Source organism: Capsaspora owczarzaki (genome assembly GCF_000151315.2).
Source record: "Capsaspora owczarzaki ATCC 30864 unplaced genomic scaffold supercont2.18, whole genome shotgun sequence".
NCBI lineage: Eukaryota > Filasterea > Ministeriida > Capsasporidae > Capsaspora > Capsaspora owczarzaki.
In genome coordinates, this window is record NW_011887309.1 from 30,582 (window position 1) to 47,149 (window position 16,568).

Here is a 16,568-nt window from a genome sequence, read left to right on the forward strand (position 1 = left end):
AACAGCACAAGCACTCTAGTCATATTGACGGGAAGGGTCCTTGTTGAACCATTGTGATAGCTACTGGTAACCCGGAAACCCTCAGAAACCCTGTAACCCTGTAACCCTAGAACCCTAACTCCCAATGCAAAACTGGACGAGGCTTTTGACTGACTTGTGAGGGTGGATTTGACCTTCTCTCGGAGCTGATCCATCGTGCTCACGGTGCGCTTTGGCGGCACACGCTGCGGATGATGAGAGTGAGATTGATCCATTGCATTGGAGGAAGAACGACTGAGCTGGAAAGAAAGGACAACTAGAAGGGCGTGCAGTATCAATAAGACTGCAGTTGGGGGTGACAGTTGCAACAGTACAAGCGAGAGAGAGAAAGGGAGAGAGAGAGGGAGACAGAAACAGAATGTATTGGCGAGAAAAATTGGGATTTACAACATCTTGACTTGGAACAAACCTGCGAGACACAAGAACAAGGGAGGGAGGGGGGGGGGGTCAGAGAAAGAACAAGCAGCGTGAGACAAACGATCAAGAGTGGTGCTGCTGCTGCTGCACAAGTCGAAACAAAAGCGTAACTCACACGAAGGCAACGTCTGACCCAAGTCTGCAGTCACAACGCTCACAATGCCCAGATTGGCTAATGCGCCACGCAGCATGCCGCAAGCAAACGCAGCATACTACAGCCATGATATACCAAGCACAATAAACGAATCAGAATAAGACTTCCCAAGCATAAATGCAAAAAAGCAAAACGGCAAGCAAAACTGACAGGAGCGGCATTCTCTAGAAACTGTTTTGAGTTGGAAATGTTTGCAAAGACTCGAAAGCGGTTGTCTTGCAGCACGTATACTCCCTGCAACAACACCAGCCGCAGCCGCAGCTCGTCAAGTGAGACGATGAAACCAAAAAACTGAAAAACGGTTGCTGTTTGTTTCTTGTTCAACTCACGCGATGGTTTGTCCGCAAGTTGTCGATCTGCTTGCCATACGCCAGGGTCCAGAATTCCTTGCAGAGGAACTTGATCACATCGAGCTGATCCTTGAACCGATGGACGTCTTTGGTGCATCTGTGATTCGCCAAAGTTGTGTAGAATTCAGCGCAAAATTTCAACCATTGCGATGGTCATTTTTTTTTGTTTCCTCTTCACTGTAGCAATATAGTTGACTGGTTTCCGCTCCATAAACCTCAGAAACAAGCGCTTGTCTGAGATCTCGCGTTTTTGCTCCCAAATCGAGCTGCTCACCTTTCAATGGTCGCCTGTCCCGTTTGGAAGCCGATGCGCTCCAGCTTGTACACGACCTCGTCCTGGTGCAAACACAACCCGACATATCGCCCACAGGAGCGGGAACAGCAGCAGCAGCAGCAAGGTGAGTGAGCAAGGCAAAGGCTCAATGGAGCGCCATACAACGCTCAACCCCCACCGCCTATGACTGACCTTGTGCGATGCACCAGCCGGCGTCGACTGCTGCACATAGTTGACCATCTCCATGTGCAGAAAGTCAAAGACGCTCTCGGCAACCTCGGACGGCGCCGCCTGCGACAGCAGATTGATCGCACCGGCCGCAGACGTCATCAGAGCAAGTGATAAGAGAAACTAAGAGACGACTGAGTTGAATATCAGATAAGATGCTCAGAAAGTAGTAGCAAAGGGAGAAACAACGCTCGTGGAATGGGAAGAACAGCTCAGAAATCAGAAAAAGAGCTCAACACTGGAATATCCGATACATCTCATGCAAACCCAACTTGAACTACTTGGACCAAACTGCACGACTTGGCACTGGGCCTCAAGAGGACATCCAGATCAGCTCAATACAAGAAATTGGAAATTTTAAAAGTACATCATTAACAACATTGCATGCCCCACCTTGCAACAGAACAGAGAACTACCCCTCGCCTCGCCTCGCCTCGACTAGTGCGCAATGACAGCGGATGGCGCGGCAGAGTGACTGCTGCTGCGGCTGCGGTTGGACTTGCTGGCCAGCCACTCGGCGCCGCAGTCGGGATCCAACTGAGCAAGGGTGAGCGAATCCTCGAACGGTTTCTGAATCGTCGGGGCGTACAGGAACGAGAGGAAGAAGATGACAAAGCTCAGGAAGCTGAGCAAGGCGAATGGCAGGACATTGTGGAAAGGAAAGCGGGCGTGGGACAGCGCCGACCACAGAATGCCCGAAAGCGCAGGGCCAAAAGTACGCGCGCCAGCGGCAAACATTTGTCCAATGCCGTTCGCCTGACCCAGACGCTCGCGCGGCACCGAGTTGTTGACAAACAGCATGACGCTTGTAAATGTGTGGACACCAAGGACGCCGCGAAAGGTCAAGATGAGCATGAGCGCAACCCACTGCAGCTCGATCGAGTAATTGTTGGCGGCCAAGTAATTGACCAGCGGGAAGAACATAAACCCTGCGACAGCGGCGATAAGCGACCAGCGAAGCAATGCCTAACACGCGGATGCGAAACCCAATTTAAAAATTAAACCGTTAGTCGCAAACACAAAAATCAAACAAACCGTGACCCACCCACATCCAACCATGCCAGAGCCCTACCATATGGCTCACGCGCGCGCAGAGATGAGGATAAAGGAATGAAGTGTAGGCCATTAGGGCCACGCCCATGACAGCCAGTCCAAGGCCGATGGACTTGGACGAAAACGCCAAGCCGCCATTCTCGATCGCCGAAGAGCAGAACAGCGGGAATGTTTCATCGGCCATCATGTACACAAGCGCCACAAACCCGTACATGCCAGTGGCGCACATCATGCCGCGCCGCATGGCCCGGTGCGACTCGCTGGTGAATCGAAACTGGTAGACTCGGCCAGCAGGCTTGCTGCTCTGTCCATCTGCAGTCTCGTCCTCGGTCTCAAGAACTTGAACTTCGGGATCGACCGACTCCAATAAGACACTGACATTCTCATCAGAGTCATCGTTGGACTTTGAGTTGCGTCCAAAGAGCGACGAAGCCGACGACCATTTTGTAGAGAAAATGGAAAACAACGAAGAGCCGCGCTTGGACAGCGAAGCCCTGACCAGTGGAGGCTTGGTCGGACGAGGCTTGGGTTGCGGCGATTCAGACCCGATCGCGGCCAACGAGCTCGAGCGCGATGCGAACGGCGAAGGGGATCGCTGGTACTTGGTGTCGGTTGTGGTCTCGCGATCCCGCATTCCGGAGAGGGTGCTCGAAGCGCTGCTGCTGGTGGTGCGATCATCCTCGGCAGCGTCTTCGTCGTCAATGGTAAACTTGGCCGTCGAGCTGGACAAGGCGCCAAGCTCAAAGGACTCGGTGTTTGCGGCACATTCGTCGTCGTCGTTATTGGCATCGCTCTGCGCCAGCCGCATGTAGTGGCTTGGAGGCTTCATCAAGAATATGACGAGGACTGCGCACACGGCGACAAACGCGGACGACAAGGCGCAGGGCAAGAGATACGGGTACTGTCCAAACAAGCTGTCGGTCGAAAAGGTGTCGGGAAATGAAATGGCAGGTCGGGCAAGCACGCCACCGAGTGCGGGAGCGACAATCGAGCCTGTGCCCCACGCAATGGACAAGATGCCCATGCCGCGAGCTTGATTCGAGCCGTCCGTCACACGGCCCAGAAAGCTCTTGACAACGCCGACGTTGCCGTTGAGCAGGCCGCAGGCAATTCGAGCGCCGAGGGCCATGGGAAACGATGTACTCATCCCAAAGACAATGGTGAGGATGGCAGTGGAGATGAGCGACGCCATGATGACTGCTTTTGGACCGAGTTTGTCGGCCACCATTCCCCACATGTAGCTGCTCATAAACTGGCCAGCTGGAAACGCAGCGGCGAGCAAGCCGGCAAACGTTCCGATCTGGTCCTTTGGCACAGAGTCAAACTCGGCGACCATGAACGGGACGAACGGCAGCAGCACGGTGATTTGGGCTGCTTCTGCGAGCTGCACGACCGTCACGACAATCATGGCGCCGATCGGCAACGGCGTCGGCTTGACGACTGGCATGCTTGCAGTGTCGGCAGGCTCCGACGGCGGCGATGAGCGGCGATTGCCAGTGCTGCTGCTGCTGCTGCCAGTCGGCAATGTCGGCGATTGGAGTCTTGATTTGGATTTGGATTTGGATTTGGATTTGGATTTGGCTGCGCTTGCATTGCTCGGATTGCGCAGCAGCGTGCGCGTGGACCCAGCCTGCGGTTCGCTTGGGGGTGACTGGTGAGTGGTCTGCACAGCCGGCTGCGTGGTCGTCATCGTCGTCGCCGCGTGCATTGGTTGCTGGTGATGTAACACGGCTGGTCCGTGGTGGCCCAATGGCGCCATCGTCCGTCCCATCATCATCCTTGTTGGATCACTGTCATCGCCTCGGCCAGTGTTCGACGACCAGACCACCATGTCATCGTCATCATCGTCATCATCAACTCCTTGACTATGATGATCACGCTGAGCGGCACTCGTCGTCGTCGTCGTCGCTCGACTCGTTCGGTCGGCCGCATGGGTCGTCGTCGCTGCCACGGCTGCCCCAAAGTCGATTGCTGGGTCTGCGTCGTAGTTGAGCTCGCCGTCGCTGGACCCGGAACGCCCATCATCATCGTCATCATCATCGTCACCGTGAGCATCGGCACCGTGGTCGTTGCGATTGCGATTGCTGCTGACGCGTCGCGGAACAAGCCGCTCTCGGTCATCGCCGACAATGTTCCGCCGAGCTGCCGCCGAACTGCCGCTGCTCCCGAACAGCCGACGCCGTCCAGCTCCAGGCATGACTTCACGTTTCAAGTGCGCACGTTCAATTTTGTATCAAAAACAGTGGGAAACGAACGCAACGAAGAGGGGAAAATTGAAAAAAAGAAAATAAAGCCAAGTTTGAACGGACAAAAAAGCGAGTTTTGAAGTGGAAAAATAAAAAGAGTCCAAAACGAGTGAGAATCTCAGATTTATAGATTTATGGAGAAACGACGACGATACGATTCGAGCGCAAAAATGACAATCACGACACAATAAAATGCTATTCAAGGCAAGTAAAAGCTGCACATTCGCAAAGGATGGCAAAACGACGACGACGACGACGACGACCACAAAGAAAACGGATGGAAAGCTGCAGCGCTCCAGTTGAGGTGACCTTGCAGAGCACGGGAAAAGAGTGTCTGCTTGAGTTTCAAGTTAAAAGGGATTCCATTCATCGAGAAACACAAACTGGTCATTGCCAACGCGCCAACAAACTTGCACCGACAAATCAATGCACCAAAGCCCCCAAATCGCGAACTGTGCCGCTTGGCGAACGTCCCTGCTGAAGCAACAGCACGCAGTCGGCAAACGAAGGGCGGGCAGAGGGTTCCCATTCCCAGGTCGTCAACATCAGCGAGTAGAGTTGCGCAGGACAGTCCCGAGGTTGCGGCAAACGATCGCCGCGCTCCAGACCCACAAGGTACTGCTCGCGTTCGACATTCGCCCAGGGTGCTTGGCCCATTGTAAAGAGCTCCCCTGATTCAAACGCAAGAGTGAGCATCGTCGCGGAGTTCAACCTTTGCTCGACAAGTGCAAATCCAACTTACAAAGCACAACGCCATACGAAAATACATCCGATTGGCTCGAGAACTTGCGGTAGTTGAGTGTTTCGGGCGCCATCCACTACGATGCACCAGACTGTGAACACAAGGCCACAAGAAACAACACAAACCATCGACCCAAAGCGTCCTCGGCAATTAATCGACTTACGCGAATCGGCAGCTTCTGCTTCGACTGCAACTTGTAATAGTCCTTGTCGTTCAGCTCCCTGGATAAGCCAAAGTCGGCAATCTTGGCGACCAGATGCTCGCCAACAAGGATATTCCGTGCGGCCAAATCACGATGAAGCACGCGCGATTGCTCCAAGTAAGCCATGCCTTCGGCAACACCGGTGGCCACATGCACATACTCGTCTGGCGACCAGACGACACCGCTCTTTGCCGATTTCCGGAGCAGGTTGCGGAGATCACCTGTCGAGTTTTCATGAAAGTGAACACACCAATGAAAATCCGCTTCACCAGTTGGAACCACGATTGTCAAGAACTTACCATACGGCACATACTCCAGAACGAGCATTTGCGGCTGACCTCGTCCGGCTGGGAGCACCGCGAGGACATTGACAATGTTGGTGTGGTTCAGCCTGCGCAAGAGCTCGGCCTCGTGCACAAAGTCTTGCTCCGCCCGAACATTGGCATCCAATTGCAGAGTCTTGACTGCGACATCGACCGTCTGCGCGCCAGGGGCAAACAGGTGGCGATGCTGGGGAGCAATGAGGGCAATGGACACGTTCGCGGAAAACACTTCTCCAAAGGCGCCTCGTCCGAGCAGCTTGCGCTCGCCAGTGGCTATCTGCGATGACAGCATTGCAGATGTTGAGACCACTGCAAGGCTGTACTCAGTTGACGGCGTGGAATACGGCAATCCTCCGACCGCGGCATACTCGGGATCGCTGGGGTTTGGTTTGAGCGGCAGTGCGTAGTCAGCTGGGGTGGAGTAGGCTGTCGAGGCAGGATAAGAGCTCTTTTGCTTGGTTTGAACAGCAACATCGTAGACTGGATCGTGGCCCGGAGCAAAGTTCGGGTTGGTCATTTCGATAGTAGCGGAAGTGCTTTCCATCTTGTGGTTGCCGTGGCTTCGCTTGCTTCGACGCAGAAGTACAACCACGACCACGATCGCAATCAGAACGACGACGCCTGCTGCTGCGGCGCCAGCTGCTGCGGCAACAGGGCTACTGCCACCATTGCCTTGAGCGCCAGAAGAGCCGTCATCACACGAGTTCGTGGAGTTGGAGGCTTTGTAGCCAGATGGGCACGCAGCGACGCAAGAATGAGACGGCTTCAAAGCAAAAGTGCCGCTTGGGCAACTAGTCACGCACGACTGAGTCGAGTTGTCGGCATAGCCGACAGTGCAAGTGTTGACGCAAGACCAGGTGGCATTGTGCGCAAACCCGGCGGAGCAGGTTGCTGCACAGCTGCTAGTTGAGGGATCCGCCCACGAGTTGGCTGGGCAATTCGCAACACATTGTCGAGTGCTGTCATCTTTGAAGCGTCCACCAGTGCAGCTCGCCGAGCACGATGGCGGGGTAGCAAGAGAATTTGCGTACGTCGGCGACAGACATGACACAACGCACGATCCGCTGGTAGGATCTGCAAAGAGGCTCCCATCACATGCAGTCACGCACGTCCAAGTTGAATTTTGTTTGAAAAGTCCCGAGGAACAGCTCGAAGCACAGGTGCCAGTCGGAGAGTCCGCCCACGAGTTGGCGGGGCAGTGTCTAACACAACTGTGGGATGCATCATCTTTCAAGGTGCCACTAGTACAGCTCGCCGAGCACGACGGCGGAGTCCGCAGACCGTCGCCATAAGTCCCAGCAGGACAAGTCTGGACACAAACCTTGCTGATTGGCTCGGCATAGTACCCGCCTGTGCAAGCTGATGCGCAAACACGAGGAGAACTCAAGGGGTTTCCGTACGTTCCATCGGGGCAGGGTGTGACACAGTTTCGAGAAGCATCACCAAAATAGTTGGGAGCAGGACAGCTTTCAACACAAAGGTGGTTGCCGGAATCGGCATAGTACCCGCCTGTGCAAGTTGAAACGCAAACACGAGGCAAACTCAAGGGGTTTCCGTACAGTCCATCGGGGCAGGGTGTGACACAGCTGCGAGAAGCGTCACCAAAATAATTGGGAGCAGGACAGCTTGCAACACAAAGGTGGTTGACCGAATCGCCATAATATGGGCTAGGACATTGGTCAACGCACACTCTTGTGCTCGGCGATGCATTCGCTGGCGCAAAATTCGTGCAAGTTGAAACACACGCACGACTTTGGTGTATGTCTCCATACTTGTTCGCAGGACAGGAATCGCCACAGGTGCCGTCAGGCTTGCCCCAGTTTGGTTCAGGGCAGGTCGAGACGCACGATGTTCCAGACAAGTAGGATCCGGAGGCACACGATTGGCACACATTCACATTGGATGGACTGCAAGTGGCGCACTCCAAGGAGCATGCAACCGAGAATGCGCGCGAGGAGCTGGCTGATGATGGCAGGCCCGCTCCGTTGACAGCGCGAACTTGAAAAGAGTAGGTTCCCACATTTAAGGTCGAGACTTGATTGGAAGTGCAAGTCGTCCATCCACCACCAGACGAAAACTGGCACTCGTAGTGGTCAATGCCGGACTGGGCATCGGTCGCCGCCGTAAAAGTCCATGCGACCGAGTTCGTCCGAAAAACCTGATTTTGGGTCGGTGAAGTGATGGAGGGCGTGGAAGGTGCGCTGACGTCCACGCAAATTGCGTGCAGGAAGAACTGGTCGTTGCTGCAAGAATTGCTGGTCGTGTCACAAGCGACATGATTAAGAATGTCGCTGTTGTACGTAGCAGCTTGATTGTTTGTCGTTAAGCAGTCGGACGGATTTTGGTTGAAATCATAACCCGTTTCATGCATTGACACGCCAAACTTGATTTTGTAATTGGAAGTGTCCGGGCAAGCAACGCTATCAGCGCTCGATGTTCCTGTCTTCGACACGAAATCTCCAGAGCTCAATGTTACTGCTGCGGATGGCATGCACAGGAGGTAGATGAACGAATACTCGTAAGCCGGGTCCGCTCCACTACCACAATAATTTGTGTCACAGGCTGTAGTTGAACAGGATTGCTGACCCAGATCGCAGACCTTGTTGTTGTAGAGACAGTTGGTGTCACGCAGTCCGTCGCTCATGTAGAAGGAAAACCCATAAGCAATGACGGTGCTAGCAGGACAGGAGGCGGTTTCCGGCCCAGTACCATAAGCTGTCTGCTGCGTCAACCCGGTGATGGCAGCGCCCGTTCGACAAACAATGATGACGTACTGTTTGGTAGCAGCTCCACTCTTTGAGCATTCAGAACTCGAGCAACTGGTATCGCCAACTGAAATGCCATAATAAGTACTGAGGAGATCGAGGCGCTCGAAAATCACAATCACTTACTAGTGCACGCCCCGTTATTGTCTGCGAAGCATGATGGTAAACTTTCTAGATCAGTCGACCACCTGATTTCCAAAGGGATGAGCTCTCCATGTTGCCTCGAACACACAAGCGACTCGAGACAGCGACTTACGACCATTTGAAGCCCCAAATGATGCTTTTGCCAGCCGGACATGTTGCGATGGCGAGTTGGTTGCCGCTACCAGTTGATTTGCCTGTTCCTGCAGCTCTCACGATTGTATCGGTTGCGGTCGGTAAAAACGAAGTCCCTGAGTAACAAGCAATCAATGCCGAAGAACGACCCAACGCATGACGAGTGAGTGAGGAACAGTCGTGGAGTGGGCTCCAATCGAATCGCAATCCAAATCCCCCACATTTCCCTCTCACGCCCTCGCACTCCCTCACTCCTTCTGCGGCCTGCTCCCTGAGACAGCGATTCCCTCCGCCCAATCGCACTCATCAAATCCCTCACACACTCGCTGACTCGTTCACATGCAATCATGCGCTATCGCTTCTTCACCACAACACCATATGGCTTAGCCATCAAGAAGCGCACTCGCTTCATCCAACACACCCACCTCTGTACGCCGCCGACGCTTCCATCACTAGCAGCCCAAGCAGAACGTGTAGAACTAGCAGTCCCAGCAACAGCCTCGGCTGCACGAGCGCCATCCGAGAAGTCGAATCAGTCATGAAAGATATTCGAAAAAACAAATCCAAGAAAATTGAAAAAACCAAAACAACAACAAAAAAAAAAAAAGAAAAAAAAAAAAAGAAATGATTCAAAAGCCAAATCATTGAAAAAGGAGGCAACGACAAAAGTTTGAGCATCCGCCTCGGTTGTCTCGCTCTTGGCACGGTCATGTCCAGCAAGATTATTCATGAGAGTGAGCGTGGAGCATGGAAGGGAGCGTGACTCAGCGCAATCGGGTGTGAAACTCGTGTCCGAACGTTGCATTTTTGCTCATGGCTCTATTGGTCATTCTGCACTAGCTGCCGACTTGCTGCAACTGGGGGTGGATGAGTTGATTCTGTTCATGATGGCGCTCAAAGCCACATAGCATCCTGCGTTGGACGCGATATCAGCTGAATCCTCAAAAAACACTTTTTCACTCTCGGTTCACGAGTTATCATCCTTTCTTCCCCCCCCCCAATCCCGAGCATCGGATGGCCGACAACGAGTGACAATGTCTTTTCTCGGTGCTTTGGTAGAGCTCTCTCGCACGCATGACCCTTACATTGCGCCGCGGTTGGCTCATTGCCAACACTCTCAGCAAATCGCCTCTTAAAAATTGTGCAACGAAACAAACCTAGGAATAAGACATAGTACATTCGGATAACATGCAAGGGCTCTCGGCTGTGGAGAAAACAAGACGGAAAACACTTGCAAATGTGGGTTTGTTTTGTTCTGTTCGTTGTCTTGAAACGGGTTCCTCCAACAAAACACAATCAAAGTTGGAGCGAATTGAACAAGCGATGGCAAATCTTGCGATAGGCCCAAATGTCGCCAGACACGCGTCGGAAGTGCAGACCGCACAGGTTGAGCTTTGGCACGCGGCAAATTTCAATTTCAAACTGCGTCGCCTTGGCTTGAGCCGCTGCGAGTGCCGCGGGAGACTTGTTCATTTGGATGACTGTGCCGCCCGCGGTGGTGACGGTGGTGACAAGCTCGACATGCTGCATGCAGCTCACCGTCACATTGTTCCACGAGTAATCAATCTGGATCTCCCCGAGGACGCGAGAAATCTCTGTAATAATGTCAGGAACGGGCTTGGATGAGGTGGTCGACACGTCGTAAAAGCCCTTGAGGGTGCGCAAATCGTTGGCAGGCAACTCGCGGACGCCGTTCGCGTCCACCGTTCCAGCATCTTGTGCATTGCCAGACACGTCCTCTGCGGGCTCCTCGGCGGTTCCTTCCTCGCCGGCTTCGCCAATGGCACCGTTCGCGGTGGGTTGCGAGGCCTTCTTGCGGCCAAATGCTGCGATAAAGCTTGACATGGCGCCGTCGAGGGACAAGAAGCGCTTCTTTTTCTGTGCGTCGCCGGCGGCTTTGGCAGAGCTTTTGGCCACGGATGAGGCGGGCGGGACTGCGCCACCGGCGGCGGCAGCGGCCGTTGTCGTCATTGGGCCGGCAGACGAGGCCGTGGCCGTGGCAGCGGTTGCGGGAGTTGATGATGCTGGCAAATCCGGCACGGGCAGCTCGTCCTCGGGCTCGTCTTCCTCTGGTTGTTGACCAGCAGGAAGGGCAAACTTGACAGCACCGCTGCCCTTGCCAGCGACAACCACGGTCTTGCGCGGCTCGTCCACGGGGGCCATTTGTGTCTGCGACGAGTTTGGCGAACCCACGGCCGAGCTGGCGCCCGACGAGGTCGGCGTGGATTCGGCCGAGTCCGGCTTGGACGAATCCATGCTGGTTTCACTAGCGTTGGAGGCAACAACGGGAGCTGCTGCGACGGGCGCCGGAGTAACAGCAGCAGCAGCAGCAGCAGCAGCAGCAACAGCAGGCTCGGCAGCTGCCTGCGGAGCAGCACCCTCGCTTGCCTTCTTGGCTTGATGCGCCTTGGCGTTGGCCATGAGCATTTGCATGCGCTCTGCCGGTGTCATGGCGGGCGCAGCAGCTGCGGGCGCGGCTGCAGCAACGGGTGCTGCTGTTGTTGCTGTGGCTGCTGCTGCTGCTGCTGCCGCCGTTGTTGCCGATGGCTGCTGTTGGACTGGCTTGACTGGTGCAGACAAGTCGCCAAGTGGCTCGATGGGGAGCGGCGACGAGGGGAGCGCGCCGCCAGAAATGTTGTGGTTGACAGATTGGACACGCTCGCCAATGGACGGACCGAGGGAGGGAGCAACTGCAATGGGCGCAGTCACCGTGATCACACCTCCGGAACTCGAGCCGCCAGAGGCCTGCAAGTGGGCCTGACGCGCGTTCACCATGGCCTGCATAGGATCGATGTCGGACGGCATCATCTGCCCCACCACGCCCGCAGACTCTGGCGCGCGGGCTGGCACTGAGGCAATCGTGCGTGAGCGACGCGTGTCTGACGCGAGCTTTGAGTAGCGTTGCTCTCGCAGCTGCGCCAATCGCGATTGTTGCGCCGATTGTTGCGCTGTCGCAGCCGCTTTGGCCGCAGCCACCTCCTCGGCGGAAGCGGGCACGACATTCATGGGCATTGCCGTGTTTGAGCCAGAGCGCATATGGGCCACCGACTGGGAAGCGCTCAATGCCGCCGCGTTGTTGGCTGCCGCTGCCGCCGCAAACTTTTTCAGGTCGCGGTCTCGCTTTTCGCACAGCAGGTAGTACATGCCTTTGGCGGGGTTGACGCCAGGTCGGTGCAAATCTTCGTCTGCCTCAATGGCGTCAAAGTCGTACTTGAGCAACTGTCGGAAAATGACTTCGTCGACCTGAAACAATCACAAACACAAACAAAAACAAAAAAAAAAAAAGTCAGGGTCAAGGCAAATCAAACCCCACACCCAAAAAGCGCTTTGATCGTTTTCTGGCTCTCACCTCGTCAATTTCCAGTCGTGGTGGCAAGTACGCGTTGACGGGTGTGTCGTAGCCTTCCATGACCCATGGATGCTTGGCAATCTCTTCCAAAGGCGCACGACCACCCGGCTCGACGCGGATCATGCGGACCAGCAAGTCCTTGGCCACTATTCCAGCAAGCGACCAAAGTGAACATCAAGAAACCCCCGACACCTCAAAATCAACAGCAAATACTCGGCAGTTCTGCCACCAAATCAACCACACTCACACTCACTCGCTCTCCTCTTCCAACCAACTCCCAAAAACAGATCAGAACGCATCAACTCACTTTGCGACAGCGTCTCGGGGAGATCAAATTGGCCCACCAACACCTTCTCGTAGAGCCTGGTCAGATTGTCGTCGTCAAACGGCAAGTGGCCACAGAGGAGCGTGTAGAGAATGACACCCATGCTCCAGATGTCAATCTCGGGTCCAACGTACGACTGCCCAACAATCATTTCGGGCGCGGCATAGTAAGGCGACCCGCAGAACGTGTTGAGAACCATGTCTGTGCGGTAGACGTTGGAAAAGCCAAAGTCGATGATTTTAATGTTCAAGTCCGAGTCTAGCAAGAGGTTTTCGGGCTTGAGGTCGCGATGGATGAGCGCGCTCTGGTGGCAGTACGAGACGGCCGAGATGATTTGGCGAAAGACGCGCCGTGCCTCGACCTCCTTGAGGTTTTGGCGGGCGACAATGTAGTCAAAGAGCTCGCCACCCGCGGCAAACTCCATGATCAGGATGATGCGGTCTGTCGTCTCGATGACTTCGAGCAGCGCCACAATGTGTGGGTGGTGGAGGACCTTCAGGTAGCCAATTTCGCGAAAGATGCGCTTGAGGGCTTTGTTGGACTTGATGTTTGACTTTTCGAGGATTTTGAGAGCGACCTGAGGAGGGTGGGGAGAAAAGTGAGTATTTGTTGTTTGAGAGTGTGATTCATTCCGAGTTCTGTCTCAGTATCCATCCCTGTCAGTGATTCAAGCGCATCATCATCGTTCTTCTTCTTTGTGTTTGCGTTGTTCCTTGCATTTGTTTGACTTTGATGTTCTGAGAATGTCAGTGTCAAGCTCTCTCTCGCTCGTTTTCGCTCTTCTTCTTTGTTCCTTGCATTTGTTTGACTTTGTTGTTCTGAGCATGTCAGTGTCAAGCTCTCTCTCAACTCTCTGTCTCAGCTCTTCTTCTTCTTTTGCTCTTTTCGTCGTTCTTCACAAAATCTTTCATCGCACTTGTTGTGATTTTCAACACTCGCTACAAAAACCAAATCATCCAAAATTCAACATCATCAAAATGCGATCGATCGCTTTTTCTTTTTTTTTTTTTTTCTTTTTTTTCTTTTTTTTTTTTCTTTTTTCTTTTCTGGCCAGTTCCTAACATGGTATTTTTTAGAGTGTCAGATTTTTGTTGTTGTTGTTGTTGTTGTTTTTCGTCTCGCGCGCTGTTGTTCGTTTGGTTTTTGCTTCCACCAGCAATCATGTCTCCCAAAACTCAAAGCACATCATATAATTGTTTTGCACTGAACTACTGCTTGAATCAAACAAAAATACGGAAAAAAAAGGAAAGGAAAGGAAAGGAAAAAGAAGAGGGTTGGGTCAGGATCGACGACCAATCGAGCGGAAATCGAGCACGCAGAGTGACCATTCACAGCGACAGAGAGAGAGAGAGAGAGAGACAGCGACAAGATGTGAACATTTGGAAAGTGACTCTGCGTGTGTTGTTATTCGCTGGGTTGTGCTTTCAGTTTCAACAAGCAGCAGCAGCAGCAGCGAAACGAACGAACGGCGAATGAAAAGAAACAAAATTTTCTAAAACACTGCCATCGGCGATCGAAAAAAAAAAAAAAAAAAAAAAAGAAACCCCATTTTTTTCCATTTGATTTTTGTTTGTGTTTTTTCCATAGGAAAACCGCGTTTGGTTCTTGAGTTGGAAACAAGGACACCCCCAAGTAGAGTATGAGTGTGTGTGTATGTGTGACATCGCCCGAACGAACGAACGAGCGAGCGAACGAACGAGCGCTGCAATGAACAATAAAAAATCGGATTTTTTTTTTTTTTTTTTTTTTTTTTTTGTGTGTGTGTTGCGACTGTGACAGCACCGCTTCGCTTCCTACTGTGTGCCCTGCTGTGGCACAAGGCCAGCCATCAGCCACCCCCTCAATTGGTCCATCTCTGAGTCATCCGCTGCAAATGACAAAGCGCTTCACTTTCAAAGTGCTGCAGTCGCATTTGACCACCCCAGAAACCAGAAAGAAAAACGAAGAATCAGCCCCAAAAAAAAAAAAAAAAAAAAAAAAAAAAAAAAAAAAAAAAAGGTCCGCGTTCCTTCCTGTTTGTTCTTCCAAACGTTTTACGCATTATGTGAAGTCGATAGTAGCTAGGATGAGGGTTGAAAGGGGGTGAGGATGAGGGCTGCAAAGGGGAATTCAAAAGGAGGTGGTTGGAAGAATGAATGGCGAGGCGAGTGAGACATTGAACAATGCGCGAGAGATTGAGCGTGTCGAGTCACTCCACTCAGTCCACTCCACTTCACTCCACTCCACTCCACTCCACTCAGTCAATCAGCAGACGCTCTCCGATGACTCGATGACGCAAGCGGGTGATCGCAGCGAGCCCGTGCTCAGTACAAAAAACCGAAACCCCATACTGACACACCATTGCTCGCCGCCCCCACCCCCTCCCTTCGACGCAACGCAACAAACCAGCAGCTGCTCCCTACCTTCTGGCCAGTCTCAATGTGCTGGGCGAGCTTGACTTTGCCGTAGCTGCCGTGGCCGAGCGTGCGCAAGAGCTTGAACTTGCCCAAGAACTGCGTCGAGGATCCTTCCTCCTCGTCCCCAGCCCCGGGCGTCGGTCGCTGCGATGAGCGGAGGGTGCGCGTGTTGGCACTCATTCAAAGACAGAAAATTGCTGTTGTTGTTTCGGCTTTGTTGTTGTGTTGTTAAAAGACCAAGAAAAAAGAATAAGGAATGGGGGCGTTTTCTTGGGGTTGAATGCAAATCAAGACTGAATCGAGAACAAATATTCAACGATGGTTTGGATTTGAACTTTGGTCGTACTGTCGTAACATCAGCAGCAAGCTACAAAGTAGAATAGATCATCGATGCATCGCACGATTTGATTTGCTGTGGCATGCATGGGGATGGGCGAGCACGATTTGCTGTCGCTTTCAAATTGAAACCCGAAAACACCCCAAAAACCGAAAACAGCGTCCAAAATGACGTTTCCCGATCGTGCGAACGAATGCGGCGCAGCTGCTCAGAGAGCCAGGCTTCATTCACTTAATGTATGGATCATAGGGCTATCATTGAAGTCGACTGCCGATTCAGCCGCTTGGAAGGCCGAGATCGGAGGCAAGCATCAAACACTCGCTTCGTCCGATCGTCTGCGCCATACGATGCGCCCATTTCGGACAGGTGGCCCTTCGGAGCACTTGCAACCACATAGGTAAGACAATAGCGCTCCTACTCAACTGCACATGCTTGTGCCACAGCATGATATGGCTCAATGCGTCAGGTAGATCAAAATTTCGAATCCGGGAAAACGGCACGCCGTTGAAACCTGAAATCACAAACGCCCGCGTCGTCACGGTGTTTGAGACGATGGATTTGCACAAGATACGTACGATTGTCGTAGTGGAAGGCGGAGCACGGTCGTGGACGCAGCATATCGAGCATATCGCGGGCTTTGGATGTTTTTAACTGCGTGGAAACTCAGCTTCGTATCCACCGTAATCGCGAGCTCGATTGCGGCTCTAATTGCTCAGAAAAGGTAGAAAAAGTGTTTTTCAACCTGTATATTGCTTTGAATGCACGATAGCGCGGTTTGGACGGTAACTTTCCTTGTTGCCGGATTGCGAGGACTTTCTGGTTTGGGTTTTGTCGCCACTCCAATGACCACGTCCCCTGTAACTTTGCAGAATTTATGGCAGTGGTGAGTTTAATAGTTTACTTTGTGTTTGGATGCACGTGCTCGATTTGATCACATTCTATTGTTCTTGTGCCTTGTTCTATCAATGGGTTGCCAAGATAAGCCGTTCAACCTTTGGTACAGGTGCGATTTTTTGAAAACACCGAGTCTCAGACTTCTGCTACACACCAAAGTACGTACAATGAAACTGCTACAATTCCTATCCTATTTGC

At 52.9% G+C, this 16,568-nt stretch overlaps 4 protein-coding genes across 5 annotated transcripts; all 4 read right to left on the reverse strand.

Moving 5' to 3' along the window:
- Window positions 1-382: 382 nt before the first annotated feature.
- On the reverse strand, window positions 383-1,726 carry CAOG_09179 (hypothetical protein). The gene is made up of 6 exons (XM_011272593.1): window positions 1,427-1,726; window positions 1,235-1,296; window positions 940-1,057; window positions 761-844; window positions 572-668; window positions 383-448 (listed from the first exon to the last, which is right to left on the reverse strand). Exons 1-6 carry the CDS (start codon window positions 1,562-1,564, stop codon window positions 423-425), a joined length of 525 nt encoding a protein of 174 aa, XP_011270895.1. The 5' UTR covers window positions 1,565-1,726; the 3' UTR covers window positions 383-422.
- On the reverse strand, window positions 1,629-4,862 carry CAOG_09180 (hypothetical protein). Its single transcript, XM_011272594.1, has 2 exons — window positions 2,535-4,862; window positions 1,629-2,428 (listed from the first exon to the last, which is right to left on the reverse strand). The coding sequence occupies exons 1-2, from the start codon at window positions 4,710-4,712 to the stop codon at window positions 1,901-1,903; spliced, it is 2,706 nt and encodes a 901-aa protein (XP_011270896.1). The 5' UTR covers window positions 4,713-4,862; the 3' UTR covers window positions 1,629-1,900.
- On the reverse strand, window positions 4,844-9,655 carry CAOG_09181. Of its 2 annotated transcripts, XM_011272596.1 has the most exons (8): window positions 9,495-9,652; window positions 9,050-9,185; window positions 8,920-8,981; window positions 7,538-8,860; window positions 6,005-7,378; window positions 5,667-5,926; window positions 5,504-5,579; window positions 4,844-5,432 (listed from the first exon to the last, which is right to left on the reverse strand). In XM_011272596.1, the coding sequence occupies exons 1-8, from the start codon at window positions 9,607-9,609 to the stop codon at window positions 5,185-5,187; spliced, it is 3,594 nt and encodes a 1,197-aa protein (XP_011270898.1). In that variant the 5' UTR covers window positions 9,610-9,652; the 3' UTR covers window positions 4,844-5,184. The 2 variants fall into 2 exon arrangements, with proteins under 2 accessions (XP_011270898.1, XP_011270897.1); XM_011272595.1 differs by having other exon boundaries at window positions 4,871-5,432; window positions 6,005-8,860; window positions 9,495-9,655.
- A 572-nt stretch (window positions 9,656-10,227) lies between these two features.
- Window positions 10,228-15,426, reverse strand: CAOG_08204 (AMP-activated protein kinase alpha subunit). The gene is made up of 4 exons (XM_004342410.2): window positions 15,146-15,426; window positions 12,726-13,320; window positions 12,419-12,564; window positions 10,228-12,312 (listed from the first exon to the last, which is right to left on the reverse strand). The coding sequence occupies exons 1-4, from the start codon at window positions 15,317-15,319 to the stop codon at window positions 10,366-10,368; spliced, it is 2,862 nt and encodes a 953-aa protein (XP_004342459.1). The 5' UTR covers window positions 15,320-15,426; the 3' UTR covers window positions 10,228-10,365.
- Window positions 15,427-16,568: the final 1,142 nt, after the last annotated feature.

Bases quoted from the DNA above. Each gene is read 5' to 3' on its own strand.
- CAOG_08204 (XM_004342410.2), bottom strand. From the start codon at position 15,319: ATGAGTGCCAACACGCGCACCCTCCGCTCATCGCAGCGACCGACGCCC. The intron at 12,565-12,725 runs GTGAGTTGATGC...TTGCTGGAATAG, and splicing joins CCCCGAGACGCTGTCGCAAA to TGGCCAAGGACTTGCTGGTC. The intron at 12,313-12,418 runs GTGAGAGCCAGA...TGATTGTTTCAG, and splicing joins CACGACTGGAAATTGACGAG to GTCGACGAAGTCATTTTCCG.
- CAOG_09179 (XM_011272593.1), bottom strand. From the start codon at position 1,564: ATGACGTCTGCGGCCGGTGCGATCAATCTGCTGTCGCAGGCGGCGCCG. The intron at 1,297-1,426 runs GTCAGTCATAGG...TGTTTGCACCAG, and splicing joins CGGCTGGTGCATCGCACAAG to GACGAGGTCGTGTACAAGCT. The intron at 1,058-1,234 runs GTGAGCAGCTCG...GGCGAATCACAG, and splicing joins GGACAGGCGACCATTGAAAG to ATGCACCAAAGACGTCCATC.
- CAOG_09180 (XM_011272594.1), bottom strand. From the start codon at position 4,712: ATGCCTGGAGCTGGACGGCGTCGGCTGTTCGGGAGCAGCGGCAGTTCG. The intron at 2,429-2,534 runs GTAGGGCTCTGG...TCCGCGTGTTAG, and splicing joins GCGCGCGCGTGAGCCATATG to GCATTGCTTCGCTGGTCGCT.
- CAOG_09181 (XM_011272595.1), bottom strand. From the start codon at position 9,609: ATGACTGATTCGACTTCTCGGATGGCGCTCGTGCAGCCGAGGCTGTTG. The intron at 9,186-9,494 runs GTGGGTGTGTTG...CTTGTTACTCAG, and splicing joins AGCGTCGGCGGCGTACAGAG to GGACTTCGTTTTTACCGACC. The intron at 8,982-9,049 runs GTAAGTCGCTGT...TTTGGAAATCAG, and splicing joins ATTTGGGGCTTCAAATGGTC to GTGGTCGACTGATCTAGAAA.